Consider the following 23,639-nt stretch of genomic DNA (forward strand, 5'->3'; position numbering starts at 1 on the left):
GTGATGCCTGTAAGCAGAAGTTCTACTGCCATAGCTTCTGGAAAGTGAATCTTATCCTCTCATTCGAGAGCTACACATAGTAGATCATGCCAACTTGAATGAGGCTTATGTGAGGAACGTCAAGCACCCAACTGGAGTCTCTACAGTTCTGCCGAAGAAATGAATACCCGATATTGATCGCTAATTTCTTCAGAAATGAAGACGACCTGTGGGCCTTTACATATGAGTGTCCCATTATATATGTAATCCCTGCTTCTTTTGCTTGGATCAAATCCATCAGTTCTTCTCTCATTGAAGAACTCATGCTTGGATTGGTTTGCAATTGGAACCGGACTTGACGCCTCGGGATTGATGGGTTCTCATCCTCATAGGCCAATCTGATACTTGAGGAAGTGTTTAATGATGTACTACTTTGGATTGTATCCACTTGCTGATCAGAAGAATCTATCCAGGTCAAGCTTAATGGGGAAGCTCTATTGCTTATGATGGACACTCTCTCATCAACAAATGAACTCTCAGAATTAATCTCAGAGCTTGAGAACTGCTCTTCTATTCGTATGAACTCTGCAATGCTCTGGATTATTTGGTTCTCAAAACTGCTGTCACCATTATCCTGTTGAATGTCCTTGTACCCATACCTTACAATGCATCGATACATCTTGTATGGTCTTGGACAGATCCTACCAACAAGGTAGCGTTCCTCAGGTGACACATAGGGGACAAGCACTGATTTCACACAAACAAATACCAGAACCTCATGAAATGCTGGGAAATTGGTGATGAAGTGAGAGAAAATGGCAGGGACCCCACTGGCCAAATCAGAATAGATGAAACCGATTCCAGGAACTCGAGCAACCCCAAGGCAATGGGTAAGACTCAGTAGCCATTTCATAGAGACCTTGTTGTGTACCTCAAATTCATACTTTTGACGAGTTCCATAGTGCCAGACATACATGAGGGCCATGAAGATGGATGAGAGCACAAGAGGAACCCATCCTCCTTGATACACTTTAATGAATGCTGCTGATAAGTAGACACCTTCAATGAACCAGAAGAATAGGAGAAAAGCTGCAGCCAACAAGATGCTTCTTTTCCAGACGAAGATTATAACTAGTGCCATTAGAAATGTTGTAATGAACATTACTGACATGCAAGCAATCCCTGTAAAACCACACAATTATATAAGAATCTACTATAAGGTTGCAATTTCACTTTGATAGATTAGTGTTGCTTCATAATTTTTTTTAAGGCAAGAGAATGCTACTTGGTCGTATGGGTGTAGGGGCCAGTGGGAAAAGCATCACAGGGACGGGATTTCTGCCTTTCCATGGGGGTGGGGTGGCCATCCCTACATCTGGGTGCACAGTCCATGTGACCAATAGCATTCTTTTCCCATTTTTCATGGAAAAAAGAACTTTAAAAGGTAGCATGGTCGTTGCACCTAGAAATAGAGGAGGGCGAAATGTCTGCCCTGCCCCATGAATGGTGGTAATGATTGCCTTGTTGATGCTGCCGTGCGTGCTCCCATTGGCCCCCGTGCCAGCGCAAGGGCCACGCTGCCTTTTGGAGAACCTTCTGTTTTTTATTATGAGAAAAGTTCTTCCAGGCGGGTCACTTGGAAAGGAATATTCTTCAAATGGATTCTTTATTTCGAATTTCATAACCTAATTCAATCCATTATCCTACCATGTATTGGCATGTATCCCTATATTTCTACTTGCACACTTATTGTTTGTATGGCAATGAGTGAATGGTCCTATTAAGTAGTCCTCTGTCATATAGAGACACCCATCCATTACATGTCTTTTGTAAACTTGAAAAACTAATTAGAACTGAGAGAATAAGAATAGATACATACCATAAGCATTTCCAATCAAAGTTGTGTCCTTGAATCCAATGGTAATAGCAAGACAAATGATCATCATAATCCAATTTATTTCAGGGATATAGATTCGACCATATATTTGTTTAGAAGTGTGAACAATCTTGATCCTTGGAAAGCATCCAAGAGCATGGCATTGTTTGATGATTGAGAAGGTAGCTGTGATAACTGCCTGACTACCAACAATGGCTGCAAGGGTTGCAATCACGAACATAGGCCAGTATATGCTATCTATACAATAAAAAGAAAAGCTCAATATGTAGCCTTAACAGTAGTAGTGGCAAATTGAAACTAAGGCTGTGTTTGGTATGTATTTTAGGTAGATTTCGCATTCTCGGGTGATAAAAACAACGGTTCTTATCGCCCAAGAATGCGAAATCGACTTGGAATGCATTCCAAGAATGCATACCAAACACTACCTAAGATCGATCCAACATATATTGGCATTTGCGAGAAACATATCAAATAGAGACAAACAAGTTCAGCAAACTTGCCTACAATTCATGGATGAGATGTGAGGTTCTTCCACTATTCTTGAGAGGACTACAAGAGGATTAACACCTCTTCAATTCCTCTCTCAAGCGTAGGTAACCAAAGACCCGTCGCCTTCTCATAAACCCCAACTCTTGTCTTGGGGAGATATTTATGGCGAGAGTTTTCTTATATGTACCCAACGGTATAGAGAATTTATGTCATAATTATCCCCCCTACAGGACGAAGTTTTCTTATACCAAACAATTGCAACTAATAGTAAGGTAGCAAAGACTTCATTGAAGAGAGTTACCGAACGGTTTCTCATTCCATACTCTATTATGTTTATAGTTACCAAACGGTTTTTATTTTTTAATCGAAAATGGTTTTCATTAATGAATTGTTTTTTAAAATAGGTCATAAATAAAAACATAAATGATACCAAAGAGAGACTAAATATAAACTAACCTGGTATGGATGGATAGAAACTCCGAGGTAAAGAAGAGAGATTTTTGGACAGAAAGGCAGCCTGACCCATGTACTGTACAACTAAACATGGGTATATAGTGAATACAAAGGCAAGCTGCAAAATCAGTGAAGACAGTTCAGATGAAAGGTGTAAGAAGTAGATCAAGAAACATAGGAAGAAAGGCAAAAGCTACAAGCTAGATTTAGATTTAATGTGATCTCATGTGGGAGATGGATATTAATGGATACTCTACAAGGAATCGTTATCCCCTCCAATTCGTTGCCTTCTCCAATTCCTCACATGGGGGTGGAAAAGACCACCCTATCCCCTACCCAAAAACACTGCCCAAGGTGGGGTCCACTCCCCCCTATTAAAGGAATTGGAGGAATTTGAGGTGCCTACAAATTGGAGGTGATAATTATTCCTCTACAAGTGGGTTATCCCACATTTTTCATTGTGTATAAAGGTCAGTAACTCAGTAAACAATGGTGAAATATGGGAACCTACCCTTATTGATGAGGCAGTGAAGTGCCCTAAATCTGCAAACATGGCCTCTGCACCTGGTGGGACATAGTAAAATTAATCTTGGTTTTTAACTCAGAGGAATGGAGGAATCAAAGAAAATGCAAAGACCATTGATATTCTTAGGCTCATGTAGTTGTCCAAAAACATATGTTTTTTTCTAAAACAATAACAAAAACATATGGACAATTGGACAAAGTTTTCCTCCACCGTCAAGTGAACATTCAGCCACCATCCTAGGGTTTACATAGCCCTATAAAATTTTAGTATATAGCCCAAAATACTCTCCCGATACCCCTGCACATTTGATGCCGCCTCGGCGAATGGATTCCATTCCCCGTGGCTGAAGGAAAACTCAATCCAAAAAATATTTATATCCATTTGATAGTCTTGAAAGGTGAAACAAAAAGTATGTGTGCCCCATATGCTTTCCTGTTTCTCTCTTCATTTTCTCCCATTCTCATTATCAATGTCATTTAATGTGATTGTTCACTCTATAATAAATATGAGATCATTTTTTTTTTTTTTTGTGATAAATAAGAGCATTCTTGCCACATATCAGACAGATAGAACAATGGATCCATGAGATAGAGGACTCCAGACTAATCTCTATGTCAAATATCAAATAGAACAAATATGGATAATGGTTAAAGTAAGTCTAAACTTTCAAATTTACAAGATCACTACTTGTTTGGAGCTAAACATGATCAATCACATGATTGCAGGTAAGGGTGTAAATGAATAGCTGAAATCCGTTTCCGTGTTTGTACCTGTTTAGCACTATCTGAATCCGTCCGAAAGCTAAACGGATGCAAATACGGATAGGCTATAGCTATCCGAAAAGCTATATTTACATGTAAATGGATAAACTATCCGATTTGTATCTGTGTCCTTATCCGTTTAGCATTATCCGAGTCCGTCCGAAAATCTAATCGAATGTAGATGCGGATATAGCACTATCCGAGCCGAATCCGATCCATTTACATCTCTAATTGCAGGGAGTCCGGATCCCCTCCCCAGTGAGTAACCATCCCACCCTATCTCACACCATCTATCGGTGGGGGGACCACACCCTATGGATGGTGTGAGATGGAGGTAGGGTGGTTATCCGCAGGAAAGATAACTCAACAAGCTTAAGCTATAAGGTGGAGAGGCCCAACTAGTATGTGAAGTCATTCAAGATCCATAGACTTCAATCCTTGTTTGGCCTATTTAAACCCTGCTTTAACAAACTTAATGTAATTCCACTTAGTTTAGAATCCCAGTACCTGTTATTGAAAGAAGAATGCCTCCAAGAGAAATCCAACCTTCCTTGCCTGTTTCTCTAAAGAACTTGACAATATAATATGGAGATAGTGCAGAGAAGACCATAGGGTTCCAATATAATGTGTTGTATAGACCACTGATGAATATAGATACCAACCAGATAATAACAATGGGTGCGAAAAGGAAACCAACCTTATGGGTTCCATAATGTTGTAAAGCAAATAAGCACACCAATATTACACAAGCAAGCACCAGTACTTCTCCTGCATCCAAACCAATAACAATATTAGTCACAACGATGTAAACGGATATTCAAAAATTCAAATTAAATTTGTATTTGTATTCATTTAGGGGTTTTCGGATTCAATTTCTGATAATCCAGAAAAAAAAAATTCTCTTATCTGAAAAGATATCTAATTAATAATAAAAAAAAATTAAGTATCTAATAATCTTGAGGCTTTTTGAAGATCCATCAGGTTCTAAAAAATGAGGAAAAGAGAATCATAAGATTAAGACAACTGAGAGACATAAATTGAGATTGAATCATATCCGTCGGAGGAGGGGGGGAGGTCCAGGTTACACAAGTCAGGGATGTAAACAGATAGTCGAAATTCTGAATCCGATTCGCATTTGTATCCATTTAGGGTTATCTATATATAGTCAGAGAATATCCGAACCCGATCACATCCGATTAGTATCCGATCCATATTCGTTCCATGTACATTTATTCAGTAACTTATAAAAAAATGTAAAAGCTTTAAGTTTGATTAGTGGTCCTCATCTAAATTTACAAGGAAGAAATAGTTTATCACTTGAGCAAAAAAAACATTAGTGCATCAACTTACCATTATTTAGTTTCCCGTCATTATATTGCAACCCAGCTGCGGCAGAAAGTACTGCAATTGGAGAGACACAACCAAGTTTTAGTTAATTTCTTCTTTGATCCACAAGAAAGCTAGCTATTGAACCAACCAAAATTTCCATAAAATACTTTTCCTTGTTCAAATGAAATCTCTCTCTGTGTGTGTATGCATGTATGTATATGTGGCCTGCCCATACTACGTTTTTCGGGTGGGATGCAGGGGTCACATCGCATGCACCAACCAATGAGAGTGCACGCGGTGGCACAAAAACGAGCGGAATTTCCTCCTGTTGTACATGGGCGTGGGACACAAGCGTGGCCCTTGCGTCCCACGCAGAAAACATTCTCCCATAAATACATACCTGATATTGCTGGGGTGAGGACACCATCACCAATGACCATGCATGCACCAAATAATACCACAAGAAGGAGGGCTATGCGTAGCTTTTCATGCTTCTCAAGGAATCCCTTCAATGGAGAGGAAACTGTAATGCTTGTTGGAGGCCCATAATTGTATGTAGAGAGTTCCTCATCTTCTGCTTGTCGATTTGGAATTAAACTAAGATTTGCATGCCTACAAAGCAAGGAATAAAGAGCAAACGTTCCACCTGATCATGGAAACTATCCTCAGTTTTCACTATTAGATTGATGAACTGAACGAAAAAAAAGAAGAGAAGAATAAAAGGTTACCATAAAACCAGGCCGGCCACCCTAACAAAAATGTATACAAGAAAATTCTGGAGAACCACAACCTTTAGTCCTATATATTTAAATTATTTTATATGTACTTAGATGTATTAGATTTGTTATACAAAGATGACTAGATGTATTACTAACTTTAGATTATTAAGGATATACTTTATTTTTATGCTTAGGAGTGTAGGGGTCATTTCAGCCATTAGGGGGCGGGGTGGTCAGTTCACCCACCCCCATGTGTTTGGGTGTATCCTACGCTCCTGGCATAGAGAACATTTGCCATATATATATATATATATATATATATATATATATATATATATATATAGAGAGAGAGAGAGAGAGAGAGAGAGAGAGAGAGAGAGAGAGAGAGATGGCACATGTATGAAATATATATGATACATATACAACATGTAATGTACATGTTTTATATGTACTTTCAACAATTATATTGAGAACATGAACATTTTTCCTTATCTTTGAATCCATGAGTGGAGGAGTTGATATCTTTAAAGAAACATGTGTATTTATTTTTATACTTTTTGCTAAAAGATCATAAAGAATATATTAAAAACGGAAAATAGGGAATACATTTATTAACGTTTAAGCATAGTGGACAAATACAAAGAAATACAGAGCTTATGATTTTCGCACCTTCAGCATGGCCATCATTAGGAAATACCTAGCTCCCAAACACCTAAGACTACCTAGAAAAGCGAAATCTAGGTCTATGAAGAGCATTTCTAACAATCTCCTCCTTAATGTGAGAAGGAAAGTCAATCATAAAAGTGGACCTCCCAACTTTGGCAGCTTCCTTAGCAAAAAAACATCCGCAACCGGATTAGCCTCCCTATAGCAATGTGATATCTTTTAAATAATAGGAGCCAAGAAAGACTGATGAGAAATCCAATCCTGTATCACAAACCACGGGATCTACATTGATTGGACGACAACTAAGAACAACCACCACCAAGTCACATTCGATCTATAATTTTGAATCCCAATTTCCATTGCCTTATGAAGACGCAAAACAAGACTCGTGAATTCAGCTTCAAAGTTCGATTTGTGACCAAGGAATACACTGGAGGAAGAGATATCCAAATCCAAATGGTTTCTCAGAACCCCACCCACACTGGATCTGCCTGGATCACCCAATGAACACCCATCAATGTTCAGCTTAGTCCAATCCGGGTCTGGACTCTGGACTACACTAAAAAATCTCCATAATATTAGGGCCCCAAATAACAAAAGCCCACGGTATGTTATGTATAATAGTCCCACATCGGTCCCTTTGGGGCTTGGGTGTGGGCATAGATTATATTGGGTTCCCTCCCCTTGTAGACCGGTTTATGAGGGTGAGTTCTTCCAATCGTATCATGGTACCTTAGAGGTCCTCACTCAAAGCTCATCCCAAGCATATTTGACAGTAAAAGATCCTTTGATTGTTAAACTCCATAAGCAAATGTCTTCACAGTCCTGAGATGAGAACTTAGTCTTCCTTACAGACGAGAAAATATCATTTAAAAATGCTGAAGAAACCAAAGTGAAATGCCATTGAGAATCCACGATAGAATCGGCAACTTTAGACTTCCTCTCAAGAAAGAGGAACGGGTTAAGTCCCGAAGAAGTTGCAATAGAGTGCTCACCCAGCCAATTATCATGCCAAAAATTAATCTTTTCACCATTACCCACGACCAACCTCTCCTTTTAGGAAATAATAGACCGGATCTATTTTCACACTTGGCCAAATCGAAGAAGACTTATAACCCTTCTTGATAGAGCCACTTCATGCTTGATCTGTCATGCCAACTTACAGAGTAAGGCTTGATTTGTTCACATCACAAAAGCGACGAATGCCTAATCCTCCTTCAGATTAGGTTTCGACACCATATCCCATTTAACTACTACCGCTTTACCAGACTCCATATCACCGGACCAAATGAAATTCCTCATCCATTTCTCCATCAACTTATGCATATTTGTGTTAATTGAATAATATGCGATTATAAAGCCCTTTTCCATTTTTATTTTTTTTTGTATAAATTTTTTGAAATGTTTAGTGTTATGATTAGTTCTTTGGTGAATATATTAATAAGGCATTCAGGATATATATTATGGGTATTTTTGACATTTTATATGGAGATTGGAGATGTAATATTTGAAATAACAATCCCCAAAAAAATAAAAAATAAATAAATAACTGTTTCTGATTTTTAGATAATTTCTGCTTTTCATACTTTTAAAGCTGCTTTTTCTTTGAATTACCAAACAACATCTTAAGGGTCCCTCCTTTTTGGTGTATATATTTCTTTCTTTACCTTTCTAATAATTTTGATTTACAGATAGAATAAAAAAAAAACACATAGGAAACATTCTTATGTTTTTAAAAGATAGAACATGTTCAAGATGGACTACAAGATCCAATTTTGAGCTCAAACCAACGGTTTTTTTTTTCTTTTGGGAAAGAGAACGCTAACCGGTCATGTAGCCCCTGCACTAGCATGGGGTCAATGAGAGTGCACACACAGGCATTGGTTTGGATGGGATTTTCAATTTATTAGGGGCTGAACTTTTATTTGTTATTCTTAAATCTCAACATGATCGATCCAAGGTTTTGCCACCTCCAAACAATACACATGTTTTTATTTCAAGGGAAACCGTTCTTTGCATGGGATGCAGGGGCCACGCTGCATGCTCCAACTAATGAGAACACGCGTGGCAGAATTTTCATCATACATGGGGGGCATGGCGATCATTCCGTCATCCACTGTGCATGGGTGTGGCCCATGTGTCCCACACAAGAAACTTTTTCCCTTATTTTAAATTAGCCTTAGAGAACAAAGAGTTTGTGATTCACAGCTTACCTTCGCCATTGTCATCAGCAATCAATAGTATGAAGACATACTTGATCAAGGGTATCAATGTAAGGGTCCAAAAAATCAAAGAAAATACTCCAAATATTGCATCTTCATTTTGATGATTCTGTAACTTCCCTTTAAATGTGCTGGAGTAAACATAGAGAGGTGAAACACTTAAGTCTCCATAAACCACACCAAGGCTTTGGTATGCTAATATCAAGTTCCTATTCTTGAAGAGACACTTCCATGAGAACTGCATCACCAAAAGATATGGTTTTTAATTCTTTAAATATGAAGGATTAATGAACCAATTTTGAAGTTAATAAAGGAGGTAATTAAAATAATTTCTCAACAAGTATATATATATTCATTAAAGCACTTAAACATTTAGACAGGAATTACTTTATGAGTATTCTCCTCTAAATTAGCCTCTAAACCAAAGGTAAATTGGGTTGGAGCGATTTGGTTTCCCTCTAATATTCCAAAGCATTCGTTTATAGCTTACAGATGCTTAACAGATGTGCTCCCTACTATGCGCCAGCTCTTTAAAAGAAACATCGAAGTGAGCTGATCTGTTGGGCCCAATAATTCCAAATGAGCTCGGATCAGATCTCAAGGATGGTACATGTCATTGGACCTGAACTGAGCTCGCCCCTTTTGTTGCTTTTACTGGGCAAGACTTGAGAGTGTAAGTCATCTATTTTTTTAGTGTAACTTTACTGGCCAAGTTTGAAAGGATGTGCTTACCATGTATTGGTCCACTCAACTCCCTAGTAGCAACATAATGGTAGTAGCTCCTTGATTTGCTAAACTTGGGGGGAGGGGGTGGACGAAATTTTGCTGTTACATTAGTAGCAGGAATGTTCCTGCTACAAGGCTGGCAGCCAAGGAAATGGGATCTTAAAGGGTATTTTAGAAAATAGTAAAACCTAGGAGGGTATTTATGAATCCAAAGGTGAAGTGAATTATTCCATTTCCTTGGGAGGGAATGAAATGATAGACTGCTTCGTAACAAGATAATAAGACCGGGCCGACCATTATTCGAGACATCAAATCTGAGATTTTAGATAAATGTAGCTCCATCGTCTTCAAAGAAAAGCCATCATATCACTCTGTAACAACAGGCTTATGGGTCAAAGGGGGTGTTTCTATGATATCTTTTCCTTAGTATATATAATTCGGGAGTATCAAGCTTCCTTTTATTTTTATGGATGTATATATGCCCTATGATCTAGGCTAGGGCCTTTTTTGTTTTAGGATCCCCTCTCCTTGTTTCAGGGTGAAGGCCCTCCCTTTCTATATAGTTTCTTCTTCTTCTTTTAAATAAAATTTGATATTATCCATCAATATGAGGGTACCTTGTTATTGGTCGGTGAAGCTTGATTTAATTCAGAAAGTGTTGTAGTAATTCTTCGGCGGACTATTTCGCCTTCAAAATGCATCAGAATGGCCAAAAAGTGCATACAACAGTGCCTTAAGCGCTGAATCCTATAGAGCTCATCGAGAGCTTCGATTTGATATGTATTTCGATCTGTTTCGGTTCAAGTCTAACCATGTGATTTACAGGGGGCAGTTTTATACTTTCTGGGGTTAGAGTTTTCCTATAAAATGTTGTTATCTCTTTGAGAGATGAAAGATGAAAGATGAGAGATGAGATAGGAAGGGTTGTATTTTGCTTCAAAGATTAATGGATTTGTACTATTGCTCAGTTGTGAATGTAACCTTTCTTCTTGGGGGTGAATCGTGAAATCTAATATTGTGTGTGTGTGTGTGTGTTTCTCTTTCTCTTTGCATTTTCTTCTGCAAATCGCCATTCTAAGCTTTGTTTTCTTTACATACCCTAAATAATTGATTGGCAGAGGAATTGAAATCGAATAAAATTCAACCTATTTCAACCCCCTATGAAGAACACAAGAATCCAAATCCTAATAAAAAACGGTTCATACTTCTACTTTCTAGTTAAAAATGGACTAGACCAATGGTCCATGGAAACGATGTAGATATAACCTCCTTTATCTAATATATTTGGTTTTTATATTATATAAAAAATAATAAAAAAATTACATCAGCATGTTTTCATGCATGGCTCATGCATGGTGACGTATAATCATTTGTTTTATTTTTTTTTCATCAATTTTATTGTCAAATTAATCTCATAAACCTTTTATTAAAGTCGATCGACAAATGGTCGTGAAAATTATTTTTTTTTTCTGGACAAAGGGATCAAATTTTTATTTAAAAGAAAGTCTGGGAGAAACTCCTGGCAGAGACTAAAGAAGGATTTACAATAAAAGGTGGGGAATGGTCGCGATTTGATTATTAAGTAGGTTAGACAAATGGAAATTTGCTAAACATCCTCACCATTCTGTGTAAAAAAAATATAACCCATAAGAAAGAAAGCCCACAAAATGAGAGAGAGAGAGAGAGAGAGAGAGAGAGAGAGAGAGAGAGAGAGAGGGAGCGAGAGAGATCCTAATATTGCAGTTTAATTATTAGATCTTCTTCCTAATTCTATTAAACTCAAAAGGCCATAAAGGAATAAAAAAACATTCCAGACTGCAGAGGAAATTAACTTTTCAAAGTTAATCAAAAGCATTAGATTCTTGAAAGAACGAAAAATTTGAGACAAAAAAGAAGTGAAAAAGAATCCTAAAAAAAGGAGAAACAGATGAAGAGCACTATAAGAACAGAAACAAAATAAGCAAGGAAGAGTTTTTTTTTTTTATATGGTACTATTAAATTATCATCTCATAGTCTAATAAAGTACAGAGAATTGAAGAAGCTTTTCATTCAAAATAAATAAATAAAAGTACAGAGAATTGAAGAAGCTTAATTGATTTCTGACCTTACAAGTTCGATGATGAGTCCAAGTTGGAGTTTCAGTTTCCATGGCCCCCCCTTCTGTTACTTCTTGCATTCCCAGAGTTTTAAGTGCTTATATGTATAAATATATACTAGTTGATTCTTTTAAATGATAAATAGGTCAGCATGTTGAGACCCATGCCAAAATGTTTTTTTTTTTAATGTATATATTATTATATGGTAAAATTCTTCCATTGTGACCAAGTGATCACGGGTTTGAGTCTCTAGAAACAGTCTTTCTACGAAACAAGGGTAAGATTGCGTACATTATGACCCTCTCCAAACCCCCCTGCAGTGGCAGGAGCGTTTTTTATTTGTAATTATACGTATAGCTTCTCTTTAATGATAGGTCAACATAATGAAACTGAGATCTAGGGATGTAAATGGATAACCAAGACTCCGTATCCGTTTAAGGACGAAAAAAATTCGAATATTTAAGAATAAAAAATTAAATAAATAATGATCTTAAGGGTTCTTTAAGATTCAACAGGTTCTAGAATATGAGGAAAAGAGAATTATGATCTAAGAGATATGGATTGATAGTGAATTGTATCTGCTAGGGAGAGGAAGGTCCGGGTTACACAAGGCAGAGATGCAAACAGATGTCGAAAATCCGAATTCGATCCGCATCCAAATCCATCCGAATCCATTTAAAGGTATCCGTATTTGGCCAGGGAATATCCGGATCCGATCACATCCAATCCGTATCTGAGCTAACTCCGATCCGTTTACATCCCCACTGAGATCCAATGCATCTCTCTCTCTCTCTCTCTCTCTCTCTCTAAAAATTCAGAGACATACACACACGGCTTGTGAATCAATAGAAGTGGCAATTCTCAGCCCAGCCCACCTAGTCCGTCGACTCTGGAATGGTTTGTAAGTGGCTGTTATCTGTTATCTGTTTTGTTTTCATATAAAAAAATTGCAAGAATGACATGGTTGTCTGGTCTTGATTCTAGCATCCCCACCCTTCTCGATCATTTTCTTTTAGAATAAAAAAGTTATATTATATTATATTATATATAAAGGCGTATCCAGTGCACAAGACTCCTACCATTGTAGGGTATGGGGAGGGTCATAACATATGCAGCCTTATCGATCCCATGCACGAGGCTCCCACCACTACGGAGTATTAGAAAGGTTATAATGTACACAGCCTTACCCTTGCTTCACAAAGAGACTGTTTCCAGATTTTATACATACATACGGGTGAATACAAATAAATTTAAAAAAAAAAAAAAAAAAGTACGCAAAAACATCTTAAGAGGGAAGAAAGAGACAATTAAAACAAAAAAAAAATACAATATGACGATTCTTAGCATAATCCAAATCCAAGGCATGGAGATGGTTGACCTTAGTAATGTTTTAAACTCAATAGAAGTTATAGAACTCCAGAGTTGATTGTAGGTTCTAGATGAGGAAGTCTATCTTCGCATATTTCTTTCCCACCATATATGCCTTTGAATTCCTACTGAATCTATTTCCATCACTATCAAAGGAAAGAAGGGAGAGTCAGAAGGCAGGCATTTTCGGAGAGCCCTCATCCAAATATATTATATTTTAAAACATTTCTCCCAAGTGAAGGCAGGATTCGATCCCAGGACCTCGTTGCTCTCTATATATTATCGATTTTTCTAGTCCTCATTCTAATACTCAACCATTTGATGTGTTTTTATGAAATGTGGATCTCACAAAGGTGAGGGACGCACATTAGTAGATGGAGAGCGACATCAAAGTTTTTCTATAGATTAGGGACCCAATTTCTCTTCACCCATAGTGAAGAGAGAATGGGATCTGACCCCTTTGATTAGCAAAGGAGAATTTTCAACCAGTAGGAGTGGGAATTAACGATGACATAGGAATTTAATAATAGGGTCACATCACCAATGGTGAAGGAATTCTTTCTTTGGGAGTGCAATTAGACCGTCATTGAAAAGGTAAGAAATTATAATTGTGGGTATGTTGTGGACATATTTGTTTTATTTTTTTTAACGGTTAGGGTGTAAAACGGTTCGGTGCAATTTTTTTAGGTAAAAATAAAATCAAACCGTTTAATAATAAACGGTTTCACATGTTGAAAGTGAAACCATTTATAAACGGTTTCGGTTTAATCGGTTGTATAACTTTTTTTTTAACTCAAATGACCTACTGATTATTATATGTCTTTTAATTTTTTGTTGAAATGGATGTATGAATTGAATTCTTATATGTTTTGTTTAAACAATAGCATATTTATACCATTACATATTTATTATTATCATTAATAGTTAATTATTGTCATTACGGATTACTAATAATTATTTCGGTTTAAATGGTTAGCTAAAAGGTCTCAATTTTAAAACCAAAACCAAACCATTTATTAAACGGTTTCGAGATAGACGCCTCTATTCAGTTGTTCCAATTTGATTTTGACACCCTTAAAGGGTCCGCAAGAAAATCATCTCCATCGTGTCAATGAGTGCAGCGTGCATGTCCTTGGGGTGTGTGCCAGACAGCTCCAACCATCCGATGCGCGATAGAGAGGATCTGGACTGAGGGTGACTCCATTAAAGACAAAAAAGATAAAGCTGCACAAGAGTGAAAGGAATTTACAGGACAAGATCTAAAGTCTCCAAATAAAAAGCATGAGCAGCAACAATGAGCAGCATGCTTAGTAGGATCCATTGTGGAGTTGATGGAATGAGCAGGGAAGTGACTCATTCTCAGTTGTTTTTTACTTCCAAAGATTGGAACAGTTCCGTTTGTGGATCCCAATTTCCATGGTCTCTTCTGTCACTTCTTCGCCTCATTCTTCTTTAGGGATGGTGTTGGAGGTGATGAAGATGTTGATGGGGCCGGGCTGACAACTCAAATTGATTGTATTCTTCTGCTTATTGCCACAACCATAGCTAAACTTTGGCACATAAACATACACTAACGTGTTGGTTAAGATAGAGATACAGATAAGGATTAGGAATATTGTAACTTAGAACCTAACCCAGGTAAAGCTGCTTGGGCTTCAGTTTAATTTGTTCCTTAATCACCAGTTCTTTATGGTTGCTATGGATTTTGGTATAAGCCTAAATGACTATTGGAGAAGTGATAAGAAAGGATATGCATGTGGTAGGCCTCAATCCTAGTATGACAGTCGATATAATGGTGTGGAGGACAAAGACCCGTGTAGCCGACCCCTTGTAGGGAAATGTTCCTGGGATGCTGCTTCGACTTCTCCCTTTACTTATTGTATTTTTTACTTCATTTTACTCTTCTTACTCCCTTTTACTTCTCTTGTTTCTATTATTGTTATAGTCTCTATCGGATCTATGTAACCGACCCCATTTAGTTGGGATAAGGTTATGGTTGTTGTTGTTGTATGGATTTTGGTGTGGCAGGAATTGTTGAGGAAGCAGAAATCAGTACTAGATTGTACCAAGGATTGCAAAGTGCATTGGAACTAGGATGAGTGAATGTAGAGATTGTAATAAGGGTGTGTGTAATAAGGGTGTCAATTGGTATAGTTCCCATTATTCACGACGGGTCCATACTGGTACAGGTATCAGAGGTGCCAATCCCAATACCGTTCCATTTAGTTAACGAGACCAAGCCTAGGTCTCGGTCCCGATTATTAACTAGACGGGATGGTAGCGATTCTTAAATATTTTTAGGCTTGGTAGAAAAGGGGGAAGAACTTTAATGATTCATAAGAAGTTGATTCAATTATTAGTGTTATGGATCTTTCCACTATTATGACATCTAAGGTATTCCTTGCCATCATGGATTTCATGGTTTTATTTCTTCAAACTCCCTAAGATCATATATTCACATGTAAGCTTCTCAAAGCGAAGACTAAGAATTAATGAGGATGAATTAAACAAGACCATGTACGGTTTTAGTGTCATCACTAAATAAGTTTATAGAAATAGAACTAAAACTCCATTAGCTGAAACCTTCATAAGAGAAAATATCACTCAAATACATTAAACTGCAGCCATAAAACTTAAACAAAAGAACATGAAATATACCCTTTGAAAAAGTATTGGTACTTCCAGTACCTAGTCGGTATTTAGTACTGATATCATTGGGAATACATCCCCCATTTATTATTCAGTAATCAAACTCCAATACTGTCCCGTTTATTAATGGGATGGTCTAGTACTGGATTTTAACAAAACGATTTTGGAACAATTCTCAGTTCTGATCTCAAATTGACACCCTTAAGAGATTTAGACAGATTGCTAGAATGTGATTGGATAATTGCAATAAGATTCTCATGGTGGTTGGCCCTGGAACTTATTACTTATTTTTATGACATTAAATTTTGGGGACAATTTTCATATACGGATGTGTAAATCGTGCATGTAAGAGGGTGGGAGTTTTGAAGCTTTAAATAGGGGTGGAGGGTTTATGATTTTTCCAACTCAATATGAGAGGGGACATGACCGTGCATGAAATCTTTGGGCTTAAATTTTTTATCTCAAATATTTTGTTCTGTAATATTTAAGAAAATTTTTAGTAATGATTTTCCTTTTTATTAAAATAAATGGTATGAAATATGTTGGATAAAGTATTAAACAAGAATAAAACGCAAATTATACGCTTATGTTTAATAAAAGGATTTTTTTTACAAATGCCCCCCTCAAATTATCCAAATGTACAAATGCACCCATGCAAGTTTTCTAATTCCAAATACATCCCTACTTTTCAAATTTTGTAACAATTTAATCTTGACTGTTAATCTGGGACATTAGACCAAGGAATCTAATGACCAAAATGCCCTTGTGATAAAAATCCATAAAAATTAAAGAGTAAAGTGACCAAATTGCCTTCATCTTTTGTTTCTAGTAGTATTTTTCTGATAGTTACAAAAGAAATCTTCTAATAGCTTCATGACTGTGATAGAGCTCTGTTCTTCAAGGATTTGTGGTCACAACATTAGGTGTGGTGTACAGAATGACAGTAAATCATCTATTCTAAACAACTATGTTTTTTTAGAAGAAAAACAATGGGAAATTTGAAGGTTTTTGCATGTGGGTTTCTTTTCAGTTTCAAACCCTAAACGATTTGGGGAAGATGAGGGCAATTTGGTCACTTTACTCTTTAATTTTAGTGGGTTTTATCACATGGGTATTTTGATGAATTTTTATTCTCTCAGGTTCCCTGCCCGGTACAGTTGTCCAGTGCCTCAAATAAGAGGGGGGTAGACCCCACCCAGGTAGTGTGTTCGGGAAGGACTAGATTGTTATAATATTTGGAAAGTAGGGGTGTATTTCAAATTAGTAAACTTGCAAGGGTACATTTGTACGTATGAGCAATTTGAGGGGGCATTTGGAAAAAACCCTTAATAAAAAAACTAATCGATTGATTATCCTTGATTCCCTTTGTCCTAAACCCCTAACCCCCAAAATCCCAATCGACTTATCGACCTCGCCCTTCAGGTTCACATACAAACCCAACCATTGAAGCAGATCACTTGGAGAGTTGGAGTTGGATTTTGGAACCCTTGCCTTATCCCCTTCTTCTTCGGCTCAATTCCCGGATGATTTCAGTGGCGGCCAGTGAGTGACGCTCCAGATTGTAGAACTCCATCGGCGATTGCAAAGGCGGGAAGGCGACTCACTGTTCCTCTTCTCTGGCGAGCACCTGCCCCAGTGCGTCCTCTTTCTTCTCCGTCTCCATCAAGTCAATCAGGGCTTCTCTCCTGTAAGTTTTTTCTCAGATGGGTGCATATCTCTCTCATACACACAGATATATCAAGTGTGCTTTTCTGGGGAGGGGGCACTTTTCTCGACCCCAAATCCAAGAAAGAACATACCAAATTATCATGAGCCTTCTGAATAAAATTTGAAATTTCTGTGTGATCAAAATTTTCAACACCTGGAACAATATATGTAATTTGTTGGGGCATAATGGAGGATGTAACGCCATTCTGCCACAGCCAGAGATAAAAAAAAAAAAGAAAAAAGAAGTAAGAAGAGGGAAAGAAAACACAGAGTCACCATTTGAAAACTAACATTTTCGAATTAGGTGGTGGAATAAAAAATAATTTTAAAAAGTAAAATTTTGTAATTAGAGAAAAATCAGAGATGTTTAAGTAGCCAGGGGGATTCAGGCCTCGGATAGGACCCCAGTTCTGGTCGAATGTTAGTCCTTAGGGTACCCTTTGAGTCCCAAAATAGTGGCAGGATCTGATTAACAGATTTGCCTGAACTCAGAAAGCTCTATTGCTGAAACTAGGACACAGAACAGGGGAACCACAAGTCTTAAATCATAGAAAACATGGTTTTGAGTTGGCTTGTTGATTTCTGTCATCTTTGTCAAAGGTTCTACATGCTACTAGATATGGTATTTTGCGACTATATTCTGTATATGCATATGTTTTGGTGTGTTGTGCTTTTGACCTGGAAAATTCATGTGTAATGAGTGATAGTTCATTATCACTATCTAATACAAGGGATAATGGGATTTCTGTAAATACCAAGTGTAGTGCTCTAATTGATTCTATAAAAAGGCCTACCAAACATTGTTCTTGATCTTTTTAGTGCACTAGAATTGATCCAGGGATAGATTTACCAAACGTTGTTTCTCATTCTATCGTAGCAGAATCAAGAAATATCAATTCTGCATAAGATTGACTCCTATAGAGCGGGAGTGCAACCAAACGTAGCCTTTTCTCTTGTGTTGTTTCTCTGAAACTTTGAGAACAGAGAGAGATGAGGCTTTTGACACATAACATGCTGTCCAGCAACATCAAGGGCGTGATGAATGGGTTCCCACTGCGTCTTGAAGTGGAGAAATCAGTATCAAAAGAGGTCGAATTTAACTCAGATTTCCTAAGAAACATGTTCCCAAAGATTGAATGGAAGGCACTTGTCGATGCCGCTCGATCGATGGGCTATGCAGAACTACCCGAAGAGGCACCCGAGTCATCGATGCTTGAATCGGAGGAGTTCCTCATGAAGTTCCACCATGCCCTCCTTGAGCTCCACCTTGAAGAAGGTGCCCTCATCTGTCCTGAGACTGGTCGGCGTTTCCCTGTCAACAAGGGTATCCCAAACATGCTCCTCCATGAAGATGAGGTCTGATCAGTATCTTATAGTTTCTTTCTTTGTCAGATGATATTGGCTGCAGGGAGCTTGGAGTTAGTGTACTTGGCTAAACAGGGGTTTTTGAATACTGAGATTGTAGTTGTTTTGAGTTTTAGGTACTTTCATGTGTATGGTTTAGCATATGAACATATGTGAATGTTGCTTTTGTTTCACTGGATAAGAAATTGAAATTAGGGTTTATTCTCTTATGGCCTACATTTTTCTTTCTTTGGCATACGATATTTGCTTGAGGTTGACTTGGGGGTTTGGAGATTTTAGTGTTTTTGGCGAAACAGGAGTCTTTTATATTGTAATTATAACTGTTTTTAGCTTTAGATACTATGATGTTTACGTTTTAGCATATGAATATGTGATCAGTGATTCTGTTGCTTTGGAGAAGAAATTTAGATTAGGGTTTATTCTCCCCAACCTTTTTTTGTTTTTTGGGTGGGGGTGGGGAGGAAGCATTACATACTCTGATGTGTATGTTTTAACATAGGAATAAATGTGATCAGTGATTGTTTTTCTCATGAGAGGAAATTGAGAATTGGGTTTTGTTGTTCAGCTCGTAATGAGTTCTAGACTATCGAGTTTAATCATATGTGCAAAATGGTATAAAACTCTTAAGACATTTAATATCCAAAATTCTGGTAAATGCTCGTTTTTTCCCCTAATATGTGATCAGTGATTGTGTTACTTTGGAGAAGTAATTGAGATTGGGGTTCTATTGATCGTCTCGTAACAAGTTCAACTCCACTGGATTTTGTCAAATGTGGTGGTTTAAAAACTCCAACGCATTCAATTTGATATCTAAAAGTGTCAATAGTCAATTTGTTTCCTATTAGCCAATGAATTTTGGAGGAAAATCCCAGCTGTGTCATTTCAGATTTGTTAACTTGCTTTCTGATTTATCTTTGAATTTTGTTTCAATTTATAAGATTTTGAGAAAAATTGTGGCGGCGGATTGCTTTAATTTGAGGGTGGGGCTTTGCTTGGTTTTGCTTTATTTATTTATTTCTATAGCTTTAGAGGCTGTGAAGTATATAGTTTAGCATATGAATCTATGTGATTATGTTGCTTTTGGTGAAGGAATTGAGATTAGGGTTTATTCTTCAACTCACAATGGTTTCAAGTCCATCAAGCTTTATTGCATAAGGGTTAAAAAAAGAACACCGCACATTTGATAGCTGAAAGTCTGTCGATTTGTTTGTTTCTTATTAGTTGTTGAATTTTGGATGAGAATCTCTAGCCTTTTCATTGACGCCTTAAAACGTAAAAACTCATCTACTAATTGGTTTTTATGAGATAAATATGTTTCAAAATTTATTAATTATATGGACGGTGGCAGCTCATTGCTTTATTTAGGAAAATACTTTTGAAGGTGTCTAGTTTTATGGAGTAGGGTAGGTAATGTATGTATAGTTTTTTTTTATTTTTAGGGGAAAGGTTTCGTAAACCGTGTACGAAACTGTCCCCCCCCCCCCCCCCTTTACATTTTGCTTTTCCCCAAAATCCCCTTAATCGTCTAGTCTTCGTCGAGATCACTGACTACGATTATCTCTGACATCTAGACTTCGTCAAGGTCTTGGTCTGACTTCTGAGGGTCCCTCCTCTGGAATTTTTCCTCCTCTTTCCACCTTAAAATGTTCAAAAATCTTCTCAAGTCTCATCAGTTTTCTAATTTAACCCAATTGGGTTTTCTGTCTCCATAGCCATTTTTCATCTCCCCTGTTTCTGCAACTTTAGACAATTACAAAGCCATTAATGTCTACCCAAAAGTTTCTTCAATAGGTCATTGAGAGCAGATTTTTTCTTGGTTATTACAACTTGAATCATTTACGGTTCCTTCCAGATCCCAACAAAACTAACCCGCTAGCAATCTCGTTCCCCCCTGTTTCTCTCAGTTGATTCATTCAAGCCTTTTGATTTTCTTCAGTAGATCTTCCCCAGATCCATTTCTCAAGGATCCGTTAAACATGTCTGGTCATCGTAATGGACCTCTACGTTTCTGTCCCCCAAGAGTTCCCCCAGAACATCCGAATTTTGAGCCACCCACGTTTCCTTCTACTTCTTCTTCTCCTTCTCCTTGGTACACCAATTTCCCCATCTTTACCATTGCTGTACCAGGGACCATTGTCACATCTGTTTTAATGGTGGTTTACTATGTCTTCGTCATGAAATGCTGCTACAATTGGCACCGTTTTTCCATCTCACAAGCTCGACGACAAGAGGATCCCATAATGGTATACGCTGCTGCAGTGGTGAGTCGAGGCCTTGATGAAGCATTGATCCGTGCAATCTCAATTATTCAGTTCAAGAAAGGAGGAGAGAGCAACGAAAATAAAGATATGAGCTTTGTCGAATGTGCAGTTTGTTGCGGCAGGCCCTCGTCGCTCCCGCACGCAATTGCAGAGAGGAGGTGAATAGAGACGAGAGAGATGAATAGAGGAGAGAGAGAAAATTGTGAATGAAAAGTAAGGGAATTTTGGGGAAAAGTAAAAAGTATAGGGAGGGAAAAGTTTCGTACACGGTTTACACGACCGTGTACGAAACCTTTCCCTTTTTTTTAATAGGTAATAATGTATGTATAGTTGAGACTGGTTTTATTTCTTAGGAAACTATACTGGAGGCCCATTTTTCCTTTTTTATACTTTGATATATGAAAATTACTTGTACTAATGTTTATATGGGTTACTTTTCACCATAATTTTCTTAAGAGCAAGTTATGTGCATCCCCCCTGGTGTTTGAACAAATAACAGAACATCCCCCTTTGTTTAAACAATTACATCCATACCCGTGAAGGCTGACGGTGTTAGTGTGGTGTTAGTTTTTGAAATGAATGGCGGTGGAGGACAAGGAGAGATGGTCAGGGAAGAAGGGGGATGGTGGGGTTGCAACAGGAGGAGAAGGAAGAAGATGATTTGGGGATTTTAGGTTTGGGGATGTAAAAAGGGTAAAAATGGTATTTTTATTTTATCATTTTAGTTTAAGACATAATAAGGGTAAAAATGTCTTTTATACTTCAAAAACTAACACCACACTAACATCGTCAGCCTTCACAAGCATGGACGTAATTGTTTAAACAATTGGGGGGGGGGGGGGTTCTGTTATATGTTCAAACACCAGGGGGTGTGCACGTAATTTGCTCTTTTTTTTTTTTTTTTTGATGATTAAAAACAAACATTAAAAGACTACAAATATATAGCGTTCCTCGCCAGGTTGGTAGCTAGGGTTACACAGAGTCTATTCCCATCCTTTACAAAGGTTACATCCTGAGTACGGTCAGAAATATATAAACAATCTATAAACAAAGTCCAAGGCCATGAGCATTTGGTTGGAGATGGAAACAAGTCGGCCACAAAATTGTCGTTGCTCCAAATTGCTTTAAACTTCAACCCGACCCTGGCTGCATGGTCGATGCCTCTTCGGATCGCAAAAAGAACTGTTGTTAGTCTCTCATCACCTTGCATAGAGCCTGTATAAAAAAACTTTAGTTTGCCATCTATCAAAAAGAAATATGACCACCCTGCTAAGGTTAAACCCCGGTTGATGGTATCCTGCACATATCAGAACATTAAGGTTGAGCACAGGTAGTTTCAAAACGAAAGAAGTGCGTGCAAACAAATTAGAATCATCTATTACAGACATGGCATAACCAGGGGAGGGATTTAATTTGAGATCCCCGATCCATTTTTGCATGCATTGGATCACCCATGTAGGGCTGGGGGGGTTGTGCTCTATAGACGAGTCGATTCCTTACCATCCAAATAAAGTACCAAGTTATTGAAATTACAGCAAATACCCATGAAGCCAATTGTTTGTTTGTTCGTAATAGGGAATAAAAAAACAGGGAAAAGTTCTTGATATAGTGAAACCCCAACAAATCAGTTCTTAATCCCAGAGGTCCAGCTGCCCAGATGCATTTGACCCAATCGCAGGAAATGAAAAGATGCCATGGAGACTCAAGACCAATTCCACTGAAAGCACATGAGGAGTCAATCTGGATCCATTTCGAGAGAGTTGCCTTGGTAGGAATTCCTGCATTGAGCAAACGCCAGAAGAAGATCTTAAATTTGGGGTGAATTGGAAGTTTCCAGAAGAATTTCCACCAATTAAGTTCAATAGAAGAACACCTACAATTTACAGAGCTAAGAAATTGGGCAGCAATTTTAGTGGTAAGAATGCCCTTTTTGGCTATTAAACACCACCATCTATCTTCAGAATTAGAAGTAGTCACAGATTGCATTCGAGAGAAAATGGAAGGAGAGATATTTAAGTTGAGATGATTAAGGTTCCAATCCCGACCTTGTAGGACAGAGTTGACTCATAGTTGTCTATCAGAGTGGGTAATCGTTGATGAAGTCATTGAAGATAGATTACCTGATATGGAAGGAATCCATTTATCATACCAGAAAAAAGTTGAATTACCATTCCCAATCTTCTTGATCACCTTTTGTTCCAAGTATGGGATGGTCTTTGATATGTTGTTCCAAGTCTAGGATCCTTTCCGGTTCTGCGTAGATGGGTCGAAGAAGGATAACTTGGGAAAATATTTGGCCTTAAGCACTTGGCACCACAATGATTCAGGTTCCGTAATCAAGCGCCAGCTCGGCTTGGTCAATAATGCGTTATTATGGACTTCCGCCTTACGAAACCCAAGTCCTCCCTTAGATTTAGGGACGCACA

General features: G+C 37.8%; 2 protein-coding genes across 3 annotated transcripts; one reads left to right on the plus strand and one right to left on the minus strand.

Moving 5' to 3' along the window:
• Window position 1: 1 nt before the first annotated feature.
• LOC122663581 (potassium transporter 4-like) lies at window positions 2-11,933 on the minus strand. Its single transcript, XM_043859165.1, has 9 exons — window positions 11,872-11,933; window positions 9,033-9,279; window positions 5,835-6,080; window positions 5,456-5,506; window positions 4,613-4,873; window positions 3,330-3,382; window positions 2,822-2,936; window positions 1,859-2,113; window positions 2-1,161 (listed from the first exon to the last, which is right to left on the minus strand). The coding sequence occupies exons 1-9, from the start codon at window positions 11,914-11,916 to the stop codon at window positions 71-73; spliced, it is 2,364 nt and encodes a 787-aa protein (XP_043715100.1). The 5' UTR covers window positions 11,917-11,933; the 3' UTR covers window positions 2-70.
• LOC122663582 (multifunctional methyltransferase subunit TRM112 homolog A-like) lies at window positions 6,501-19,165 on the plus strand. Of its 2 annotated transcripts, none has more exons than XM_043859166.1 (2): window positions 6,501-6,541; window positions 18,570-19,165. In XM_043859166.1, the coding sequence occupies exon 2, from the start codon at window positions 18,578-18,580 to the stop codon at window positions 18,947-18,949; it is 372 nt and encodes a 123-aa protein (XP_043715101.1). In that variant the 5' UTR covers window positions 6,501-6,541; window positions 18,570-18,577; the 3' UTR covers window positions 18,950-19,165. The 2 variants fall into 2 exon arrangements, with proteins under 2 accessions (XP_043715101.1, XP_043715102.1); XM_043859167.1 differs by lacking the exon at window positions 6,501-6,541 and adding an exon at window positions 11,448-11,495.
• The last annotated feature ends 4,474 nt before the right edge of the window (window positions 19,166-23,639 follow it).

Source organism: Telopea speciosissima, chromosome 6 (assembly GCF_018873765.1).
Source record: "Telopea speciosissima isolate NSW1024214 ecotype Mountain lineage chromosome 6, Tspe_v1, whole genome shotgun sequence".
NCBI classification, from domain to species: Eukaryota; Viridiplantae; Streptophyta; class Magnoliopsida; order Proteales; family Proteaceae; genus Telopea; species Telopea speciosissima.